This window comes from Syngnathoides biaculeatus, chromosome 18 (genome assembly GCF_019802595.1).
Source record: "Syngnathoides biaculeatus isolate LvHL_M chromosome 18, ASM1980259v1, whole genome shotgun sequence".
NCBI lineage: Eukaryota > Metazoa > Chordata > Actinopteri > Syngnathiformes > Syngnathidae > Syngnathoides > Syngnathoides biaculeatus.
The window spans coordinates 10216891-10239878 of NC_084657.1; the positions used below are offsets into that span (position 1 = coordinate 10216891).

General features: G+C 41.7%; 1 protein-coding gene across 1 annotated transcript in view; it reads right to left on the reverse strand.

The window, feature by feature from the left end:
• Positions 1 to 22609, reverse strand: part of LOC133491755 (seizure protein 6-like) — a 65204-nt gene extending 42595 nt beyond the window's left edge. Inside the window, exon 1 of the mRNA XM_061803316.1 lies at positions 22522 to 22609. Within this exon, the coding sequence (XP_061659300.1) occupies positions 22522 to 22609 (88 nt within the window). The remainder of the gene's footprint in view (positions 1 to 22521) is intronic.
• Between the last annotated feature and the right edge of the window lie 379 nt (positions 22610 to 22988).

Here is a 22988-nt window from a genome sequence, read left to right on the forward strand (position 1 = left end):
GCTCGAGGAGAGATGAAATATTACAAAATAAAGCATGAAACCGTATATGGGTAACACTTCCTCCTCCGGCAAAGTTGTTTAATGTTTATTACACTAAATTGAATTGCTTATCCACATATTGCTGTTGTGTAATATTGTTGTGTGCGTGTGTGCGGGTGTGTGCGTTTTAATCACTGTATTGTGGAGAAAATGTTGCACTTATCTTATCTTAGTTTTGGGCCTATTCTGTAAACGGAGTATCCAAAACAAATTGTGTGTGGGGGGGTGTTTATTTAAGGTTTCGCACTGCGCACAAACTAAATTAAAAGTGTTGCTTTGCATTCATTAGTAATACTTTAAAAGAGCCTCCAATTTAATTAAAAACAAGGGCCTGACAAGTGCTGACAAATGGCAGGCATACGGCATTCTTTAAGATGTTTTACTCTGCCTGTGGGGAACGTGGATGGGGGATGAAGAAGACAACGTCACAGGGAACGTGTTTTCAAGCAACATCTGGCGAGACTGTCCGCCACAGCATGGAGTGAATGATGATGAAAAATGGTCGACTTCATACTGTTTTCAATTCCAAAAGGCAGGGGAGTGACAGTTGTGTGAGTGAGTGGACAGCGACGCAGAGGACACGCTTCATCTTCTACCACAGGTGATGGTTGAAAAGATGATTTAAAATTTCTTTTGTTGTCTAGCGCTATTACATGAAAAACTACAGGGGCATTACATTTTGTGGAGTGTTCAATAATGAGGCAAGGAACAACCTGTCTGACTCGTCAACGAATCGACTTCGCTTGAAGTTAGCCTGAAGTCGACTAATTGCCAATCACGTGTTTTGGACACATAGGCTTCGCTGAAATCAACAGCTTGGGTGTTTGGCATAGAAAACTATGCCGGTGCCTCAAAGTGAGGGAATATTTTACTAAAAATGAGACTGGTAGCATGCTCACTTGTAAAAAAAAAAAAAAAAAACGCTAAATCATGATCAAATATAAGAAAAGCACAAGTGCTTTGAAGGCCCATCTGAAAAGGCTAACACTAATGGTAGCTGACGAAGAGCCTTCAATCTTCACGTCAGCATATTCACAAAACTGTGACGGGAGAAAAATAGTAGTATTTGCCTACGCAATGAAAAAGGGACAAGCCATGGTCCATCAACAACCACTTCATTGTGGTTAATGTGTCAAAGAAACCATCCAAAGCAGAAATGATGGATTCCCCACCGCTGTGTGATTTCCAAGACCTGCAGTCAGGACATCCGCCTCCCCCCTGTTTTCACTTCTTGACATTTCTATTATTGAGAGGCAGAAACTGTAAGATAGCGTGCCTCTGCAAGCGCACAATATCCGCTCCGACTTAATCCGACTGGCATTTCACTAGCCTTCTCGCTGTTCTCACACACACCAAAATATTTGATTTGTAATCCATTTTGGATTGGATTACCACAGTGTGCCTGCTTGAAAATGTTGGTCTCATCAGTAGTTATCATCCATGCCATGTTTTTTTTTTTTTCTTTTTTGGGAGGGGAGTCTCTTAAATGGATTAAAAAAGGCTTGCTTTGCTTGTTGGGTATGAAGAGCCATCGTTAAGAGATCTGCTAGGAAATTTCCAAGTCATTGATGTTAGTCAATCTCCCACTCCTCTTTTTTTCCTCAGTCACGCCCCATCAGACCTGCTTGAGACCATCAAGGGCATTAATTGAATTGCAGTACAGTTTTCCCCGCCTCCAAACAAATCAGAGTCACAAGCAGTCAGCGTTGCTTTTAATTTCACACTCCAAAGTCAATTTCACAGCTCATGATCCTCATATGTTTACATGCAAAGTATATCATCTCTGTTATTAGTGACACCTTCTGGCTACCGCACAATGAAAACACACCCACAACTTTTAAGGATGGGAAGAAATGTGAGCTCTAGATTTCATGACTTCTTATACAATAGAGGACCGTCTAAATGTTGTGAGAATGAGCGACTTATTTCAAAGCGGAACCACCAAGTAATATTGCTGATTGGAGCGGAGAAATTAAGAGAAGTCACATTGGAGTTGATTTTCTTAAACCGAACGTTGTACAAATTGTATAATCTCAAACAAGCGCCGATGGGATAATGCTCCAAGTAAATTCCACTGTATATGCTGTATATCCTTTTCACCTTTCTTTTCAATCATTTGAGTTCCAGCCAAAGGGATTCCTGCTCTCAATTTGACAAATGGGAAGGAAAAGTATAATTACTGGAAAAATCAGAATACATACTGTAGTTGTGTGACCAAAATAAAAGACCAGCAGCCCCTTTGGTGGTGTGCCTACCTAAGAACGGAAGCAAAAACATCTGCTCACGCAACTTGTGAACTAAAAAGTGTGCGGAATCCAATACAAGCACAATTGAAGAAGGCTGCACTGAACCACTAAATTGTTAACAGGTTAAAATTGTTCATCACTAAAACCGAGTTCTGATCGGTTCTGTGTCCAAACTGTCGATTGCAAGTTGAAACATCAGTTTTGTTTTATTTCCACACGAGCACTCTGCGCTCAACTGTATGGGCTGCTGCGACGTGCGTGGCAAAGACAATGAAAGGGGAAAATATAATTACAACATTTATACAGTAAGTCACCTCTGACAGACGGCGGTGATTGGTGGGTAGGGGTGTCCGTGGTCCGACTGTCTGGGGCTCACGGGGGTTAGTGTCTATGAACACCCCTGACAGTAAGTACTAGTGCTGCCAAGTTGAGAAGCTGAATCCAAATAGCGGTGTGTACAGCTGCACTAACAGCATGTTTCACCATTCGGGGAGAGGTTTGGCGACATCCGCAAAGAAGGGAGCCATTGACTAGAAGTAGGACAGCTTGTTGTGATGTTGTTGTTGTTGTTTTTTTCTCTTCCTTGTTCATTGCGGTCCAAGTTGTTGTTAATCTTAACCAGTGAACCATCAGGGTTATCGCACTCGAAGTTTTGTCTTCACTGATGTTGTGTACGACTCATATCCAATTTGAGGATGGACGAGTGTCTCAGTACCCAAGATGCATCTGCAGGAATCCAATTTGATTCACATTTCAAACCACCTCCACACATAGTTAGGCTCTGTTTTGCAATTTAATGGGATTTTTTTTCTGCTTCGGACTTCAGGTAAGGTTGATATGGCTAACACATGAGTCGATTTCAGACTGGCAGTTTGTAAATAAGGACTTGACAGGCGCAATGCATTTTTAACATGTTCTTGTTACTATATACGATTTATAATACAATATAATGTCTGGAACAATCGGGATGGTCGGTCCGAGGCCTGCCGGACTTTTCACACACTATTCAAACAATCCCTAACTTTACCCATATCGCTCTTCGCCTTGCCGCAATTCTCTGGGTTGGACCTCATTATTGCCCCAGATACAGTCTTCCTGCTCATCTTGCTAGATAAACTGACACACTTGAGCAATTTTTAAATAAACACATTACCATACCGGTACTTTACGTAACTGCTTTGTGCATGATATTGGGATTCAGTACCTCAGGCATGTCCTTTGTGCATCATCAAATCCATCCCAGAGCAATCATAAAACATAACAACCCTGGAACATTTGCGAAGAGTTCCTGGAGTCTCTTCAAAATGTTACTTCTTTCAGCACTGCATCAAAAGCAGATTTGCTTGTATGACAGAGAACTATTTATTTCGTGGGATGAACCTAGCTTCTGGTTCCAGAAAAAGTTACTCCGAAACCCGGGGTGCTTTGACATTAATGTGTAACATTTTTTGTGGTTAGAATAGGCAGCCCTCAAGCTAATTTATAAATTGCATGAACTGTTATTCCCTCGATGACATTTTGCCTCCAGGTTGAAAATAAATGCGGGCTATACCTCAATGTACCTGGAAGCAATAAGACAAACATTCACAATCCACAATAATTGCTGTCATGAAAATAATGAATAATGAAACCAAAATGAGCTGTTTATATTGGGCTTGTTCCATTTTACACACTCCATGCCGCTGTAGAAAACATTCAACTCCATTGTCTTTAAAACGCCTGAAGCAGGGATTACTGTGCTTCTTGCATTGTGGCCTATTCCTAATCCCCTTTGCTTCCCTTAAATGTAGTGCCACTGCTCCATAATGGAAACAAGGTGAAGGAAGAAGCCCATATTTTCAACAAGAAAAAAACAGCAGGGACGGGTTCATCCTGAGGGATCGTCTCACTGATTTCCCTCCAGCCCTCGCGGACGGCTTTGCGAGCCGCAAGGCGAGTTTTGAGGGCTCTCATTACAGCTGCGTCCATGTAAAGCTGTTCACAGCCGCCTGAAGCTGTCTGCCGAAGAAGCCAAAATCAAGAGCGACAGAAAGAATGATGGATAACCTTGTCTTGGCTACAGATGGCTCCTGCAGGGGATGTCCCCTCGAGAAGGGTCCCCCGAGTTCCGGGCCACATGTTGACGGGCCGCTTTCCTGACGAATAACATACGGCGGCACGGAGCTGTCTGTAAAAAGGCCACGGACGAAGCAAGACAACGCGCAAAAATCGTATAATCAATTAAATGAGGCATCTGGCCAATACTCAAAGGTACATTTTTTTAACAATCCTTAAAAATAAATAACAAGGCCACACTCATGGCACTGTTTTGGTTGGTGCGTTTGGATCACTGGGCAAACTAGCACTCGGGTCTTTATGAAATACAAGCCATGCATTAACATTATTACTTATGATGAAATTTAACTCTGAAGAGTATTGTCCAACCTGAAATCTGGATTCTACTGTACAGAGTGGATCAGAAAATTGAGTAATTGCAGCTATTTTAAAGTATATATGTTCTAGATTTTCCAATCAAACTCACTCCTACCGCTTACAATCATCTGTCATACCAATAAAGACATACAATTTGTACTTCTAGGAAAACGCGGCGTTTAGTCAGCTTTCTTCAAAATGTGCAGCTCCATTTTTTCCCATCACATAATCTGCTTTTAAAGCATACTACATCCATTTACAGTGCATATGTAACATTCGCAATTCATGAAGTCTAGTACTCTGAGTTTTGCAGGAGTAAAAATTATCCATTTTTGCTAACCTTAATTATGCAAGTGGTCGCTGGTTGGCTAACCCAGCTGAGATTGGACAAGATCCAGGGTACGCTCTTAACACAATGCTATTCCGGTGTTGGACCTCTGAAACCACAATAATAAGTATATCCTCAAACTAGGACCTCCCTGACAGTGACAATATGAAGCAAGCGTCATTACATTCGTACATGTTTGACGCACCTTTTTTACTGGATCTCATTCAACTGCACAGATGCAACAAATAACCTGTATAGCTCGTGAAGTATAACTTTTGGAGATTGTTCATTGGTTTTCACAGTTGCGGCATGCTAGATCATTTCAAATATATTTTACTGTTAGTATATTTGTTTACATTGTGTTGCGACCCAATGTATTGTCTGCTTACAATCTGAAACGCTATGTCTTTGTCTGCCTGGGATTGGCCGCCACCTCAGACAATCCCTCAGTGATTGGCGCCCCATTCCTCTGAAATGACCCCCATGGGCTCAGCAAATTGGCCTCCTACTCAGTCAGATGATTGGATGCTAGGATCCCTGTCCACGAATCAGCTGCATCCGTTACACACCGCACGATTCGCTTGCCTTTTGTCAGGGCCAACTATTATTTAATGTGAGCTGTCAGTCACGGCACCTCTTGGTTGTTGTCACACCTCCAAAGTGATATGAGCTTGGATAAATATTTTAATTGCGTGTTGCATGCTTGTATTGGCACTTGTGTGTGTGGGTATGTGTGTATTTTTATTATATTTAATTAAATTTGATGTACTTTCATTTTGCCGCACCCAATGACCAGAAAATATGTTCCTGATAAAATGACTCTTGTTTCAACTATAGTAATTTTTTTTGTAAAATCTTCTAAGAAATGTTGTTCAAAGACTTGTCATTTATAATACATGAAACAACTCCGATGGTTTACTGACCATTGTCTTTTTGTTTACTAAACTGTAGCTGGACTTACATAGCACAGTTCTAGCAAAACCGTACCGATTTATTTTGCACCCTTCTAAGACAGTTCTGAAAAGCATTGCATTATAGCTAAAAGAAAGAGACAACTGTAATCAAATGTGAATAAGTCCTTCATTATATCTGGATTAAAATCAGACACGAGTCAATATATCTGCCGATGCAACTTTGCCAGAACTGGACAAAGCAAATCTATCTTTTAAATGCAAGCCTGACATCATCAAAATGGGCCATTAAAGACCTGCAACACAAAGTTCCAAGCGAGTGGCAGATCAACAACAAAAATAACCAGAGGGTTAAACATGACCTAAACAAGCCGTTACCATTAACTAAACAAAAACAATTATCAGTGGTGTTTTGTATGAGGTATTATTCTATTGCAGTTTCCAGCAGTCAAACCTACAGGGGTGGGCATGCGGTTGTTTATTTGCCTTTCGGGCGTGTGCAAGTGCAGCTGTTCAGTAAATGTAAACACAGGGCTACAAATCACTTGAAAATCAATGACAGTAGATACTGACATAAAAAAAAGGAGCTAAGCGCTAATGCTAACTAACACAGCCTTGTTCTTAATGGTTTGGAGGTTTGTTTTCAATGCACCGGGGCTCGCTCCTACAACTTAAACGGCCCTCACTGAAGCATGCCGAATGTCGAGGGCAACAAGACGACACGTATTTTCTGCACATGAATTGATATATCCAAATGAAAACACACCGTGGGACCACTAGTGATAATTCAGGGCTGCCCTAAATAAATTTTCATTGCGAGTGGCTCAATGGCCTCAAGAGGACATGCACTGTATGTCACTTTGATTGCAGGGGCTGGAGGGCGGCCGCTAATAGAGTGCACACGTTTGATGAAGGCTTTAAGGTCAGGTGTCTTTGAGTCCTGCCCTTTGAATAAGCCTCGCCTTGCTAGCCCGGGCTGGCTCGTTGTTTCAGGTACGGCTAATCAGAGACGTTGGCATTGGGTCCATGCAGTGAGACCTGAATAAAACATGAAGTAAAAAATGCAATCAAGGTGAGGGCATCGGCGGCTGTCTCTGGCTGCTGGTACGACCACTCCGACTATTCACCACATGTGTCCTCATACTAATGACAAGCCTAAAAGGAGGCAGAGGGCAACCTCTTCTCATAATCAAAGTGTTTTTATTCATGACATGTCTATTAATTAGTTTGGAATAGTCAGCACTATGTGCTCAGGAGAATTTAAATTGGCTGAAAAGGATTTGCCCTATCTCAGTCGAGCCAATGATTTCTTGGCACGCCTTTCGAAACAGAGAGGGACAAAGAGTTGGTCGGGGGTGTAGATGAGGAGACAAGGACAGAGAAAGGGGCAGGCGTCTGTCTGTCTGTTTTCCTGGCTGGCTGGCTGGCCTCTCTCGCTCTTTCACAGGGACGGACTCGGAGACCTTATAAATCACCAGGCCCAGTGAAATTGAAACTGTCACTGGCATTGCTCCAGTAACGACACACAGCATGCACTGTAAATATATTTTTTTAAACTATATACACTGTTATTGTATACAAGCACGATGCACGGTCACATCATGCTAGTCGGTAGCCACCTTAGCCGTCTCCGTTAGAGGAACAAACATGCATTCACTATTGTCAGTGATGATTTTGAAAGGTCACTTCCAATATGAGGCTATTTCCACTTCGGGTAGGACTTAGATAATTATACGTCTTGCACGACAGATTAATCTCTGTCCTTTGTCACTCACCTCCACAGATAAAAGATGATTAATATATCCTCATGTCTGCTGTCATTAGTGCGGTATTCCTGACAATAGTACCTGAGCCAGCGTGTCATTTTTCTCAGTCAAACTGTGTCAAATCTGACACACAAACAAAAGAGCTTTATGATTACGGCGAAAAATAGACACGTCTTATTGACACTTGTCAAGACATGATCTACAGTGATATTTTAGTCACGCTAGATGAAGAAACAGGAGACTAATTGTTTGCTAAATCTCATTTCATACTCCCAATGTGAAATCAGGCAGGCACGGAGAGCAACATGCAACAATGGCCTGGCTCACTGCGTAACATGAAATTATCTTTCCTCGGGCTTAATTATTCATTAAGGAAACATAATTAATTTAAGACGCTTCTCTCGCACGGAGGTTTAAAAGAAAGGCCAAGAAGGACAGCTTTATGCTCAATGATCAACTGAACGTAATATACAGCCAATATGCTGCAAAGGTCAGGAGCTTTTAGTCAATACCATACCATACAAATCCTTGCCAACAATTATTTGAGGCTCAAAAAATGTACTACCACTATTACTACTTGAATGTCATTTAAGTCATTTAACTCATAGGTCTACATTTGAACGTGCACGTTTTTACACTGCTTTCTTGAAATTACCTCAAAGACAGCAAATTCAGATCATTAAGAGGATCCGGCTTCATTTTCCAGCCTGCAGTTGAACACTTCATTTAGCAAAGCCCACTTACTGAGTTTTAAAGGGCTGGGGGGTTTGGGGAATCCACACAAAATCTAACAGTGAACCTTCTCATCCATTGCATCTCCAGGTCTCACACAATTACCGGGAACGAAGGCTAATTACGCACAGTGAGCACACAGACACCAACTTTGCCCTCTGTTGTCCTCCTTCATCTTCCCATCCCTCCCTCGATCTTCAGCCCTCGAACGAGAGCATCTTAGCGAGACAGCGTGGGCTTTGATCTGTCTTCTCCTCGATGCTGAGCTTTCAGATGCATGGCGGGTTTGTCTTCGCTAACAATTCCGCGGGGAACCCGAGACAAAGAGCAAACATACCAGAAAGTGCCTTTTGAGATCCATTTGCAGTAATGACACAGCTGTCTTTCGGCTGAATTCATGGATTGACCCTTTTTCATGTTTCATCTTTTGTGCTACTCTATTGTAAAAAATATATATATATATTATGGTCTTCTTTCTGTCATGCATCTTTACTGTTGTCATCATGCTGCTTAATATTTTGGATCTTCGCATTTCTACTCACCTAACAATTTGTGTTCACGCTTTATTTTATTTTTCCATGAAAATTATTTGAAGCATTCCGTGCATTACCTGCATTACCATGGAAACAATCCTTTTTTTTCTTATTTTGCTAGGTGTATCAACACGACAAATCTTTTTGCAAACATCTTTGGTTTTACTGGAGTACATAATAAACTATAACACGGGATTACATTGAGTTTTGGGATGATTGTGCGATGTGAAAATTATATTTATATGCTACATGACAGAATATTGAACAAGAGCTAAAAGCTTTGCAATGTGTATTTTACCCCCGCTCCTTCATATTATAGCCTAAAACCATCATTAAAAGAAAAATAAATCAGTCAATGAGAAAAAGTTGACTTCATTATTTCAGTGCCAGCTGTTTATTTTCCTGTAAGTGGGATTTTTGCAAGACATTAATTTTTTTTTTTTTGTGGGGGAAGAGCCTGTAGTGGCATTTTATGGGAAATCAGTCAGAATAAAAGGCATGCGTAGACCTTTCAGAATAGTATGAACGCCTGCCTTTCAATTTTAATTTCAAATCAATTTTAAACCAACAAGCTTGTACTGTGAAACGTGAGCTTGCACATTGAAATCTTTCTCTAGATTTTATTAAGTAGATTCAGTGAATATTAAAGAGGGAGGGAGTCCAGAGAGTAGCAAGACAGTATATTACAGCAGACAATTACTGTATATACATGGACAATATTCCATAGCTGCTAGATAGAGTCTAGTCTATTATTTTTGTAGTTACTGTTCTTGTTTGTTTTTGTGTAACATTTTTCCTTGAACTATGAGGACTATTAAGAGCAAGGATAACTGTATATAGAAGGCTGGACACACACATCTATATGAACATAGAGCTGTCTGTCCCCTGGAACCCGCGTATTACGTTTCGTCACTACCCTTAAATGTGGGTCCACGCGAACAGCCGGCGTTCGTGGCTCTGAGCCAGGAATCGTCCCTGCAGCCTCTCAGCCGAAGCGGCTTTGTCAAACTCAGTTAGCCGCCTCCGAGGGGAAACACCTCCCTTCGCAGTCATTCTCAAACTATTCACATCGTGCCCCTGCCTCTGCCTGAGCCACCTCATCAATCCACGTTTCAACAAAGGTAAACAGCCTCACACCTTCCAGATTGGCCTTTGCTGTTTTGTTGACACGACGTATGTGCGAACCACCCACACCTCTGGCGAGCGACTCTCAGGACACAATGTGCTTCATTTACAGAAGGTAATTGCACTGGAGCCAAGTGGTGAAGATATATATATATATATATATGTTCACTTTCCTCAAACCCAGTGGAAGAAAGTGACACATAATAAACAGAAGCATTATCTGAGCGTGAAAACAGTCACTGATTTTGGCCTCATGATTGCCAAAGTCATTTTTGCGCAAGCTTGAAAACATCGCATGGACTAGAAAAGAAAATGTGCATTGAAATGGCTTTTTAGACTGAAGTTTGAATCATTTTGTTTTGCAGACTTGCGGTTTTGCCTTAGGTTCAAGATCCACTGGTAAAACTGGCGATTCTTCTGCCCGCATTACATTGTACAATTTTATACTTTTGAGGGAACAATCAACCATTGTCGCTCATGAGCGGTCTTTGTACATCTCACAGTGAGACTGGAGCAAAGATGAAAGATAGGGCCATCGTGCAGCCAAAGACGGGCCGCCGTGTCAGCTATTCAGCGATGTCTCTTGATCCCGTCACTGACAGCGGGTCAACCGATACCAACGCTACGAGAGGATGTGAATGTCACCGCGTCCGCGTAGTCACAGGCACTATCACCTGCGCTGAACACAAAATCAATGGAGGACAAACAAACGTTGGATACAAAACTACAACGTGGCCGAGCGGGCTAAAGCTAACGCTAAGAGGTTTTAATAACGCGAGTTATGTGTGGAATCCTACGTTGGCTCCTTTTCTTCAGCCACTCCTTTTTCCTCCTATTCTTTCTTTTCTTTCGGAGGCACAAAAACACCACTATGGGGAGCTCTAAATTTTCAGCTTGGTGTTGCTATGACAACAACCAGCGGCGAACACACACCTGTGATTTCAATAGTGCTGTGTTCGGAGCAAGAAATTCACTGTTAAACCGCACTACATGTTTCATTGTACTGTGTGGTTCAGTAAATGAATGGTCGATATGTCAGGTTATGTCGCGCAGTGTGTCGGGCTTTCATTTTAAAAAAGTACGACCAAAAAAAAAAAAAAAAATCAAACTGTGTTAAACACGTGGCTTTGTCTGTTTGACTCTGACCTGTTGGGTCTTCCTGGCCTTTATGTGGGTGGTAAGTTATTCAGAAAACAGTATATCAAGTGTGACTGATAGGAGAAAAAAAAAGAGAAAGTTTTTTTCTCCTTTTTCATGTCAGCGCTGTTCTACTTTCGCAAAGTCAACTTTGAACCTTTTATTCAACAATACACGTGCGCTGCTAATTACGGCGCGCGGGAAGAAATAATAAATTGTCAAACTACAAATGAAAAGCAGTCAGCACTAGTGTTGAGTAAAAAGGGATATGAATGTATAATATATCTCCACTTTTTTTCAAGGTTGCCTGCTGTTAAATCATTTTCTTTCATTACTGAATCAAGTCCTGTGATTGTGCCGCTTATATTTTTTGTAGACTAAAAGGGGATTATCAGATCAAATTGGTTGCTTCTTCTGAAATTTTTCACACCACTGATTAAAAAAAGGGGCAAAAACCTTTGTTTCATTGTGTCTAAAGATGCAAATGGTATGTATTATATTCTATTTCATCAAAATATAAGTATCATGGTTTTAAACATAGGGAAGAGGAGTGAGCATTGTCTTCATGGTTAAAACAAACATTCATCCATTTTCTGAGCTGCTGAGCCCCACAAGGGTCGCTGAGAGAGCCAATTCCAGCTGTCAACAGGCAGGAAGCGGGGTACACCCTAAACTGCTTGCCAGCCAATCGCGGAGCATATGGAGATAGACGACATTCGCACTCTCAATCACACCGAGGGGCAATTTAGAGTCTCCAATGATTGTGGATGTGGGAGGAAACCGGAGTGCCCACCCAGAGAAAAGCCACGCAGACACGGGGAAAACATGGAAAATCCAAACAGGCGGGGCCTGCTGCGTTTCCGTGGCGCCGTAAAAAAGAAAAAGGCTAGTTTTTTTAACATATTATTTTTAAATGTCTATTTTCAAACCAAAAAGTAATATGTAATATCTTTTTCTGCACTCCATTTGAAGAGTATTTTGTTGCGACATATTAAATATTAAATACTGACGTCGGGTAAACCTGTCAAAGTAGTTGCGATCTGGCAGCGCCTCTGCAGGTTGTAGCAAGTAATACATGCCATTGTTCAAAATTGATTCAAAGACACGATTGCCCAAAAATCAATCAATAATAATTAACAACCACAGTCAATTTGTGATTGGTTGATTTGGGCAAGTTAACCAGGGTTGGTGAGAATTTGTGACAATTATAAGCAAATAAAACGTTAAAACAAACCAATCACTGAGCAGGTTGTGTTGTGGTACATCCGGCTGCCTTTTGTGCAAACAGTACGAGTTCCTTTTCCTGCCAGGATTTAAAAAAACAAAAAAACTGGGTGGGCTATGTCAAAAAGAGCATCTGGCGTAAAAATTGTGCCAAACAAATCATACGAGTGACTCGTCGTGGTGAACCCTGATTAGACAATGTGAACGTCACAGCAACAACAATGAAGGTGCATCTTGCGGAAATGGTAACACCCGTGCTGCATGTGAGTGAGCGTGTGTTGTGCAAATAGACATAGAAAAATGAAATCTTTTTCATTGCCTCATCATTTGCATAGATGATTTTATTTTACATGGTTTGTGCATTATATTGTTGAGATGGCCCAGCAATTTACCCCTCCCCCTTTTGGAGTTCAACCATTTTGCCTCCATTTAAAGCGTGACCTTTACAGTTTGCTGTTAAGAGAATCACACGAGGGAGCATTAAATTGATATAAAACATTTGTCCCAGTCTCCGTTTACTGTGGCCGTGCTGCGTGAAAGGCCGTGTCCTTGGCAAGAATCAGCTCTTACTGTCACAATCCCTTTTCCTCTGTTTGCCTTTATAATTCACATGTGATCCCAGCACACGCACACACACACACACACACACACACACACAAACAGCCGGCTTTATGAATGGAATATACTGTATGCTCCTTCTGGCAAGATGCTGAGCCATGTTTAGTTAGTGATGTCTGGATTAAATAAGTCAAACAGGGACTGGAAATATTATACAATAATTAGCACGTATTTAACATCATATTCCACATGTGTTCTCCCCCCCCCCTCAGATGGACTGAGAGCATATTATAAAAAAGTTTTTGTGTATTTTTTTTATTTTACTGGAATAAACAATTGATCATTGTCATCATCTTTCCCATCACATTGCGCAATGCAAAAATTATTTTACGTGTAGTTGAGTCCATTAGTACACTATTATTTTAAAAAACTCATGTCAGCCCAACTCGGGGGGGGAGGGGGGGGACTGTAAGTCATCCACATACAAAGCCTTTAAAACAATCTCTCTGTTCACATGAAAACTCATTGGCAGCCTGTTAAGTGAAGTCAGAAACGCAAGCGCAACTGCACATTTTGAATTCCGCTCCCAAATGCAGTGATTACATTGAAATGTCCAAATGTATGCATTTCATTTTATCCTAAAATGATTTGTTTTCAATCAGTCAATTACCCGTCCACTGAAACTTTGCATGCAAGGTGGATGCTTATTGGGCAGGCAGTGTCGTTACATGATATGACATCAAACAATATTTATGAATTGCTAATATACAGTATTGTAATCTAACACATGTAACGATTGTAAAAATATGTAAAGATTATGAATTCAATCTGAAAAACGGGCTTTCTGCTCTGACACCCTCTGAAAACCTCAAAATGTTTATCAACTTGGCACTAGGCTCCGGCCATATTAGGTGCTTCTGATTGGAGCTCCTTTTGGCCAATTCCCCAGGGGGATTTTTTCGAATTTAAAACCCTGGATTTCGCTCAAGACTTCCCAGAAAAATAGATGACTTCTGCTTCAAAATCAGCCCTTGAGTCTTTTTTATGCCTTTTGGGGGTCTCTTCATGTGTGGATAGGCGAAGTTGGTATGTTGAACATCTTAAATAGATATTTTCATTAGATTCATTTGACACTTGCAAAATCTTTTGTGTTTTAAGGCATGGCATGGCCTCCAAAAAGACAGTCATCGGAAGAAGAATAATAAACAGCAATTACAAGACAGCTTGGTGCTCAGGCCGTAATGATAATGACAATGCAGCTCTTTTATTGACTCTCATTACAATCAGTTGTGGCCTGTAAGATTGGCCATGAAGCAAATTATTGAAAAAAAAAACAAAATGCTAAATTCCTGCTGCCGTCCTGCGTTGTCAGAGGATGAAGGCCAGAGGTTTTGATGTCATTCCAATTGACGCTATCACTCTGCACATCACATCATCACTCTAATGGCAGTGAAGCTGTTTCAGATTCTATGTGTAGCTGTGACGACGGAGGTTGAAACTTAATGCAGCCGGTCTCGAGTGCTGTTTGGCCAGTCCGCTTTTGAACGTCAGCCTTTGTTTACTTCACAAGATAAAACGTAAAAAAGGCAGATTCAAGCACAAAAGCCCATTCCACATAAATGTCACGATGTCGCCGTCATCAATGTTCGAACATACCGCGAGCTCGACCTGCATGAGCGACCTCTTTGACGGTGTCATTTGAAACAGAAGATTATTGTCGAGGCAAAATTAGTCTGCTGTTTTTATCCGCGTCACTTCTGAGAAGTGTGAAGTTTGTGTCATCATAAGCACAGAATCTGCTCAGCGGTGAGTGCTGCTGTCCACCTGCGTCGCAGCTGTTCCCTCGCTCTGTGATCTGTTCTTTAACGGTGAGTATTCTTCTTCAAAGGCATCTTGCTACGCTGACATATGGAAACCATGACAAAGGGTCAGCTTTCCATTACCACGAGAGGCACACAAGTCTCGATCGCAACCGACAGACAATTGCCTGACCACGCAGCAGTCGCACCAAGTGACAACGTTCGATATTTTTCAAGATAGGGGTCGATGTTTGAACTTTTAAATTACACAAAAGGCTCCCCAGGGGCCTTATTTCAATACATCTCTCCAAAGAGCGACTTAAAGACATCGCAGCCTGACTACTCTCTCGGCTTCGTGCAGACTAAAAAAAAAAAAAAACTCCATCTGGAACATCGAACTGAAATGGATGTGCTTTCAGTCACAAAGGCCTCCAAAAATACGTCGTCTCCAACAGTTTCAGCACACACCGGAAAAATATTCATTTCTATTTTGTATATTTGCGGGTGTACGCACTTGTGGGGTGGAACTCATTTCGCACACCGAGATGACTTAATTTAAAGACAAAATGTAATGATTGATTTATTATGGTAATCCATTACATTCCTCAGATATATGTTGTAATTGAATTTCAGTTGCTTTTGGAAATTACAACTTGAGTTAAATTTGAAGGTTAGCTGTAAAAGGTTTTTTTGTAATTGGCTTCCTCTGGTCACGTGACAGTCTATTGCCGTCTCAAACATGACGTATTTTTTCAAAATATGACCTTGAATCCATCGCTTTGTCTGACATTTTGAAAAGGATACACTCAGTCACACTTGAACACATAAAAGAACATTCATCTTTAAAATTTTTAACTTTTTTAATGGATTGTTCACTTATATAGGTTCTTATATAAAATAATATTGTACGTCATCCTCAGTTAGGAATTCAGAATTCAATCCAAAGTAACTGTCACATTTGCTAAATCCTTACAACTAACAAACCATTCGGCCACACCTCCCACATGCATACATGTGCAATGAAAACATTTTAGAGCGACTTTCTTTCTCGTAATCATTTTAAAATAAGCAGCAACACCTCTTTTAAGGCATACCTGTTTGGTACTGGATCGTATCAGCCGGTTGTAAAATGGTTTGTCGTTTTCCCAAAGTAATACATCACAGTAAATCTGATGGAAACAGATGTGAGCACAAAGAGTGGAGTGGAGAAGGTGGGGGGGGGGGGCATTTAAATTAAAAGTTTCTCCAGGCCGTGCGCACTTTCCTCTCTTGTTTGTCTTAACTATTTTCAATTACTCTCCGCGATACAATTCTCTTCTTTGATCTATCCACAACAGTGTTATCTTTCTCTACTACTTATAATATGTTTACTCATCCCAATGAATTCAATTACATCTTTTCAGAGGAAATTACTGCGGGGGTGGCACCACCCGCCAGAGGTCAGGACTAACTGTGAATACTAAAAGTACTCCCCCAAACGCATTACACAGCCTATTACCTGCTGCTTTCCACACAGTGCTGAGCCACCCCACTTGCGCCTTCCCGCCGCCACAGATGAAATGCTTTCTAGATGGAATCTGGCATCGAGAAGAGGGGAAGAGTGCCGGTGCTGTCCCCGAGCCTAATCGTTTCCGAGAGGCATCCCCATTGCAGCCACAATGCACGCCCGTCTAGATTAAGGAGGTGTGTTCACAGACCGGCTGAGCGTGAAAGGTGCCGAAAGAAGCCTCGGCCTGGGGAGGGGATGGGGGCGCCTACTCCCTTTTCTTTTTACGTGGCCGGCCGGCGCGATTGATCGGGTGCCAGACCAAAGGCGATGTAGGGAGAAAGTAAGCTTGTGATGTGCTCCCTCGACAAAGTGGCAGAGATCTCTTAATTTAAAATAGTTGTTATTTTTTAGCTCAAAATAATCATTTGAAACATGGGCACCCAAGCGACGTGGCCGAGCGGTTTCTGAGTCCATTACGCTACCTGCGGGAGGTCCTGCTCCTCTATGCTCTTGTCGTTTTGCCAGGAAAACGTCATAAATGAAGCAGCTCCTGTGGCCTGCTGCAAATTCCATCCACCCCATGTGGTTTATCATTATTAGCGTTTCAGGGGTGGGGGAACACCTTGGACGGATGGCAAGGCGAGCATACAGTATATTGACAAACGAGCATTGATGCTCAAATTCAAATTTACAGACATTTACAGTCTTTAATCCAGCAAAGATGCGTCTTTTGGGGTTGTAGAAGGAAGTCGGAGTACAGAGAAAAAAAGCATTGGCAAAACCTGGCTTCAGATTCAAACCCAGAACCTCTGGACTATGGAGGAGATGTGGTCATCACAAAACCTTCCAAATCATTTTTTTTTTTAATTATATTCTCACAGAATTATTTAAAAGTCAATTCTAGCCCATCCAATCCGTGATGCTGATTATACAAACGGGGAGGGAAACGCTTTTGGGGAAAATCCAGCAGCAGCAGCAGCAGCATCAAATCATCATTATCATCATTACAATCTAGATTTAGAGATTATCAAATACACTCTAGATTTACTTGACGAGCGGAAATGGGAAAAGAGAGCTGAAGTTATATGAAAACTGTACACTGGTGTTTCCAGACCTGCATTTTGATGACGTTGCCTTTATACGGGTCTTCCTGCCATTACTTGTGTCTGGAGTACATGGCACGAGCGCTCTACTGAATTGACCTCAAGCAATTGGCCTGGTCAGTGAACCCCACGTGGAGTAAAACCACCATTAAAGTCTACGCTCCAAAACATTCATCGTTTAATTTCAAACCCGCAAAAGGGGTGTGCAAAGGCAAAATCCTAAAACTTTGCCATTGTCCAAATACTTCTAGATCTAACTGGACAAATATAAACGACAACAAACGTGAACTGTACGTGCTTGTGTTTTTTTTTTTTTTTAATTTAGGAAAGATTAGGAAATTGCAATAAACTCATTCAACATCGTACTTCAAGCGCCTTCAGTGCTTAATCTCCATTAAGATTGAGCAATTAGATGACTGATGTTGATTGCGACTATCTGCCACCGGCCACGTGATCCTAAAACAGAAGTACTGTATACTTTGCTTTCTGACAAATAAATGTTCACACTTTTTAGGGAGCAAAACATGCGGCTGGGACTCAAATTAGGATGCATGCAACATTCTGCTGGGGCGAGAGAGGCATTTGCACATGAAGAGATGAAAATGAACCGCATTCAGTCAAGCCGTGAGCTCCACCTCGGAGGCGGCGAAAGAGACGGGGACGGGCACGGGCACAGAAAGGGCCCCAGCAAGGCGTGCGCCGCAGTCTTGAAGGGTGCGGAAGGGGGCTTCCTGCTTTAATGACTCTCATTTAGAAGTGACAGGGCTGGCTAGAATTAAAACTAATTATGACTCCGCACAGATGCTGAATAGCCCGTGATGATGTTAATCACCAGCAATGCTACAAACAGGTGTTGCGTGATTTCTATTACTTCCTCTGAAATTACGGGCGACGCCGCTTGCAGCAACAATCTGTCCCAATCTCGCGCGGTCCCCACACGTCGGCACATTTTTAAGAATATTTTGGACCATGAGCAAGCCCTGAAATGCAAGAAAATGAGAAACTAGTCTTTGACACAGACATTGAGTTAAAATGTACACGTGCAGTATTTGGTTTCTGATTTTCCCCCCAGTATTGTACCAAGTTCCCATACATGGAACATATTAGTTAAGTGCCAGGAAGTGTTCCTCCCATGGTTGGTACAAACTCATTTGAAATTATATGTTAACGTACTGTACATGTTTTTGCACATTTTTTTGAACAAAGGTGTGATTCTTCAAGAAAAGTGGGTTGTGACACTGCGACAAAAATGTGAGTCACCGGGTGACAACAGCTGACACCCTGTAATACCTCAACATGGGTAGAAGGGAAACAGAAATACTTGAAGGCAATATTAAGTGGGAATTTCACCTGTTTTAAATAATTGCTTGAAAATCATTGTATGTTTGCCTGCTTGTGATAAAGGGAATAAAAATTCACTAATACAGCCCCAGATGACGTACTTTTGCGTTCTATGGTATTGGGAGACCAGGGTTAAACCATAAAGGGAATTAAAAGAGAACCTCGGGCGTTCATAAATGCACATTTACCACTGTTGATTTAAATTTAGCACAGTGATTGAAAAAAAAATACATTTCTGTGCAAGTACAGCCCTGGAGAAAACAGTTTCTCCCCCTTCCCCTAATATGAATATGCGCAAATATTGAATAACCTTTGCAAATCTTCTAATGTCTCATCCAGTATGAGGAACTCGTTTCTGCCCTTAGACAACTAAGTCGGAAGTTATTATTAGCACGTGAATTCCAAGGCTCCATCTCGGACACATTTTTCATACCTTGAGTGGGATGTCATGGAGCGCGCCGCCAACTGCTCATAACTCATTTAATGAGCTTTAGGTAACATAAAAGATGTCTTTACTCTCTGACTCCCAGCACACAGCTGATCATTGTTAACTGGAGGTGATAACGCAGCAGCATAAAGACAATAGGCCCAGTTGTACAGTATGTCGTTAAAAAATTTAAAACTCTAAAAGTGTATCACCAGGGCTGACAAAAACTCAACATTCTCCCCCCGCCTCCCAAACTATTGGAACGGGTCAAAAGATAATTTTGTGCTCAGCAGGCTTTTAAAACCTATAAAACAAGTGTGCACTCTGGAAACATTGTTGACAAAATAATGATGTGATGGTTACATTTTAATGATTGCTTGTAACTTTTGGTTCATATTTTTGTCCTAGTGAAAACCATTTACAAGAAGCAGCGAGCTATTGAATCAATACATTGTAAATCTTAGATAATCACATGAAATGAATATGGAACACAATGTTTGTATGCAATGGGTAGAATGTTTGTTTGTCCTTTGACAACAGTTCCAGTTTCTCACATGGCCCCCTTTGGAACATAAATTGGGCAACCCTGCAATTCCGCCTGCACTTTGGAATGAAAATATCATTTAGCATTAATAATTGCAATGGTACGAGGCAGAGTCTAAGTGAGCAGATGTCACACTTTGTTAAAAGTTTCAAACTAATTATTTATGTGTTCTGCATGTCGTGTTGTCACAGAGGGTTTCGGTTATCAAGCTCATTAAGCAATCTCGGCAAAGCTTGGGCAAAGCAATCAAGTAAAAAAGAAAATACATTACAGATGAATATCTTGTTCTTTCTGCGTTGCAAATAAAAATGTCATGTCCTGACTTTGAACAAAAACAACCCAAAGCAAAACCAACTGCTTAACAAAGGAATACGAAAGTGTGCTTGTCTGTCCGACTGTACAATCCAAGTCAACGTAATCTAACGACAAATACATTTATAAACCAGCCATATTATTGCATCCGATACCATTACTGAAGATTGGCGTGAAAAACCCTGAACAAGAAAAGCAGCATTATCTCACCAATAAAATACAAGTTGGGTAGGAAAGAAAATGGGAAAGCAACCTTTCTTGACAGTCATGCATGACATCTGCAGTATGAGCCCATCATTACAAAGATGCCCCTGCAACTGAAATCCTCAACAACAAGTGACATCTCAAATTCCAGCCGCTGATGTGCGCAACTCATCTTGGCAAAGGAATGTCTTGTGTGTGCTTCTCAAAGCGGTGAAAGACGGCGTGGGGTCCCTGTCGGGCAGCAAATTGATTAAAAAATAAAGAAAGAAAAACAACGATGGGACGATGGCAACGGGCAGCAGCGCAAGCTCCAGCATGCACGCGGCTCGACCCTCACAAAACATCCAAACCTCAATGATTAAAAATTGAAAAACTATGAGCAAGTGTTTGCTGGCTAAGCAGCAAATTCACTAATGGAAGCTGTAAAGTTTCATTTTGCCGCTAAAAATAGTCGTTGCCTGCTGCATTTTCCTTCTCCCTGGAGTTTTGAGCACTGAGCACACGGTGCAGGTGTGTTGTTGGGGATGAAAACACTCAATTATTTCTACGTCTTTCTCAACAGCCGTTGAGCGCTCTGCATTAGCGTTTACTCAATCAAACATTCATGGAACCAAAAATGTCGGAGCACATTCGCTCCACCTGATATTCAATCAGTGGGTGCTTGGGTTTGGTTTGGCGATACCGTGGCCAGCACTGCACTAGAATTGCACCTCGTTTTCGTTGGGCCCGGTTAGGGCAAATGAAAGAGGATACACAATATGAGAACCTTTTCACACTTCTTGTTTTGTTTCGTGTTGTACCCATTTTTCCTTTTTCCATTTTCTACATGAACCGTGCAAGGCGGCACTTGCACAGGATACCAAAAAAAGTCTTTCAAAAAATCTTTTCACTCAGTCGTTGGCCACAGGAGCACACGCGCACAATATATTGCCATTCAATAACGAACACAAATAACAAAAATGTGGATTATCATCATCGTCTGCAGTGATTTTTCCAATATGCCCTCTGTGATATGCCACCCTTTTAAGATTGATGCACAGAAATGCTACCGCTAACATTCTTGGGTTTTAGACGATTTCCTCATTTTAGAAGCAAATGATGACATTCTCATGCTGCATTATAGAGTATTTGAAACTTGTAATCATGCATGCAGCTGAAGTTGAGAAGTCAGCTGGAAGGAGGAAGGAGAGGGCAGATGGGCAAGACCAAAATAATTAGGACAAGGCCACTGTGCAGGAATCCATGGCCACTTCCCGCAAGCACTCAACTGTGCCAAACAGCTCGGTCAATAATCTTCAGCAATTCCTAAGGATTACAGTCTTATTACTAAACACCGTCTGTCACACAGACCTCAGCGTCCAAATAAGTCCGTCTCTGGCTGCGTGTTTCTTTCTTTCTTTCTTTCTTTCTTTCTTTCTTTTCACTCCCATCATATAACAAGCACCCCATGCATGTCAAATTGATCACATGGCAAGGATGAACACAATAGTCTGCTGGATTGATTTTTACACAATTAAAATGAGTTTCTCAGTGTGGTACGCTTTGTTAGAGAGTCTGCGTGCGGGGTTTTTTTATTTTATTTTATTTTATTTTTTTTTTTTTTTTGATCGGACCAGCAGTAACTGAATGTACATTTCCTTGTAGTTGTAGATCAGTTTGTGATGAGTAATACTCTGCTTGCAATGAAGAGCCTGCACAATTTAGGAGGTTTGCATTGTGATGATAGTGATTCACTGATTGCTGTGTGTATTTTTAAATAAGATGATTGGTTATTTCAGGAAAAAAATGTCAAATGCTAATGTTGTATTGTTTGTTCCTAATTGCTTTATATAGTCCCCCCCCCCCCCATTAATCTTAGTTCTTAATTAGCCATTAAGTTTGTGGAATCAGTCACTGTATGATTTTAAAACACACGTTTAGCTTTGTCATTTAGTTTCATTTGCTCCTATCCTTGCCGAGTGAACACAATAGTTTACGCTATGTCTAGTTGTTTAATTAATATCTGTTTGTGATTAAAATGATGAAGTTTCTCAAACGGGTCACTGGATGACTTCAACACAAAGATTTAGCTCCTCCTTATTGGTTTCATTATCCCAGATACTTGCTTATTTTTCCATTTTCCAAAGCAAAATGATTTTCTTTTCTTTTTTGCGGATTTTGCTCCCAAAATCAAATAATGAGACGTTACAGAGAGCAGGCACAGTTGCACACCTTAGCGCCGAATCACACAGCGGCTGCTGAGTTTGACGCACGCACAACAAACCGAAAGAAAGTGCACGCAAGTTCCTTACCTCGCCCGTGGCTCGTGGCCACGGCAGCTGCGAGAAGCCACAACGCCAGCATGCTCGCCAACGCGCAGTCTGCTCTTGTAGGATTCATCGCTCCTGAAGTCGAGGTCGCGCCGCCTCAAAATCGCGTCCTTGTGTCGGAGGAGCGGGCGGAGAGGGGGAGAAAAAAAAACAGCAAACGGTGAGATTTGAACGTCCGTAAAAATGCAAAGTTGAATCCCTGACGTTTTCTCCCCCCGCTGTGAGACGACAGCCGAGAATAATCAAGCGCAACGCGGAGGGTCCCGCTTCGATTGGGGACGCTCGGTAAGCGGATTGTGGCTGCTGTGGGGAGCTGGCGGCACGTTGGACCGAGACCGACGAGCGAGGCGTCAGCACCGAGGACAGCGCTCGCTCCTAGCGTCGGAAAACGGAACAACGTGCCCGCGTGTCATGTGACACCCACTGGACACTACATTAGGTACACCTGG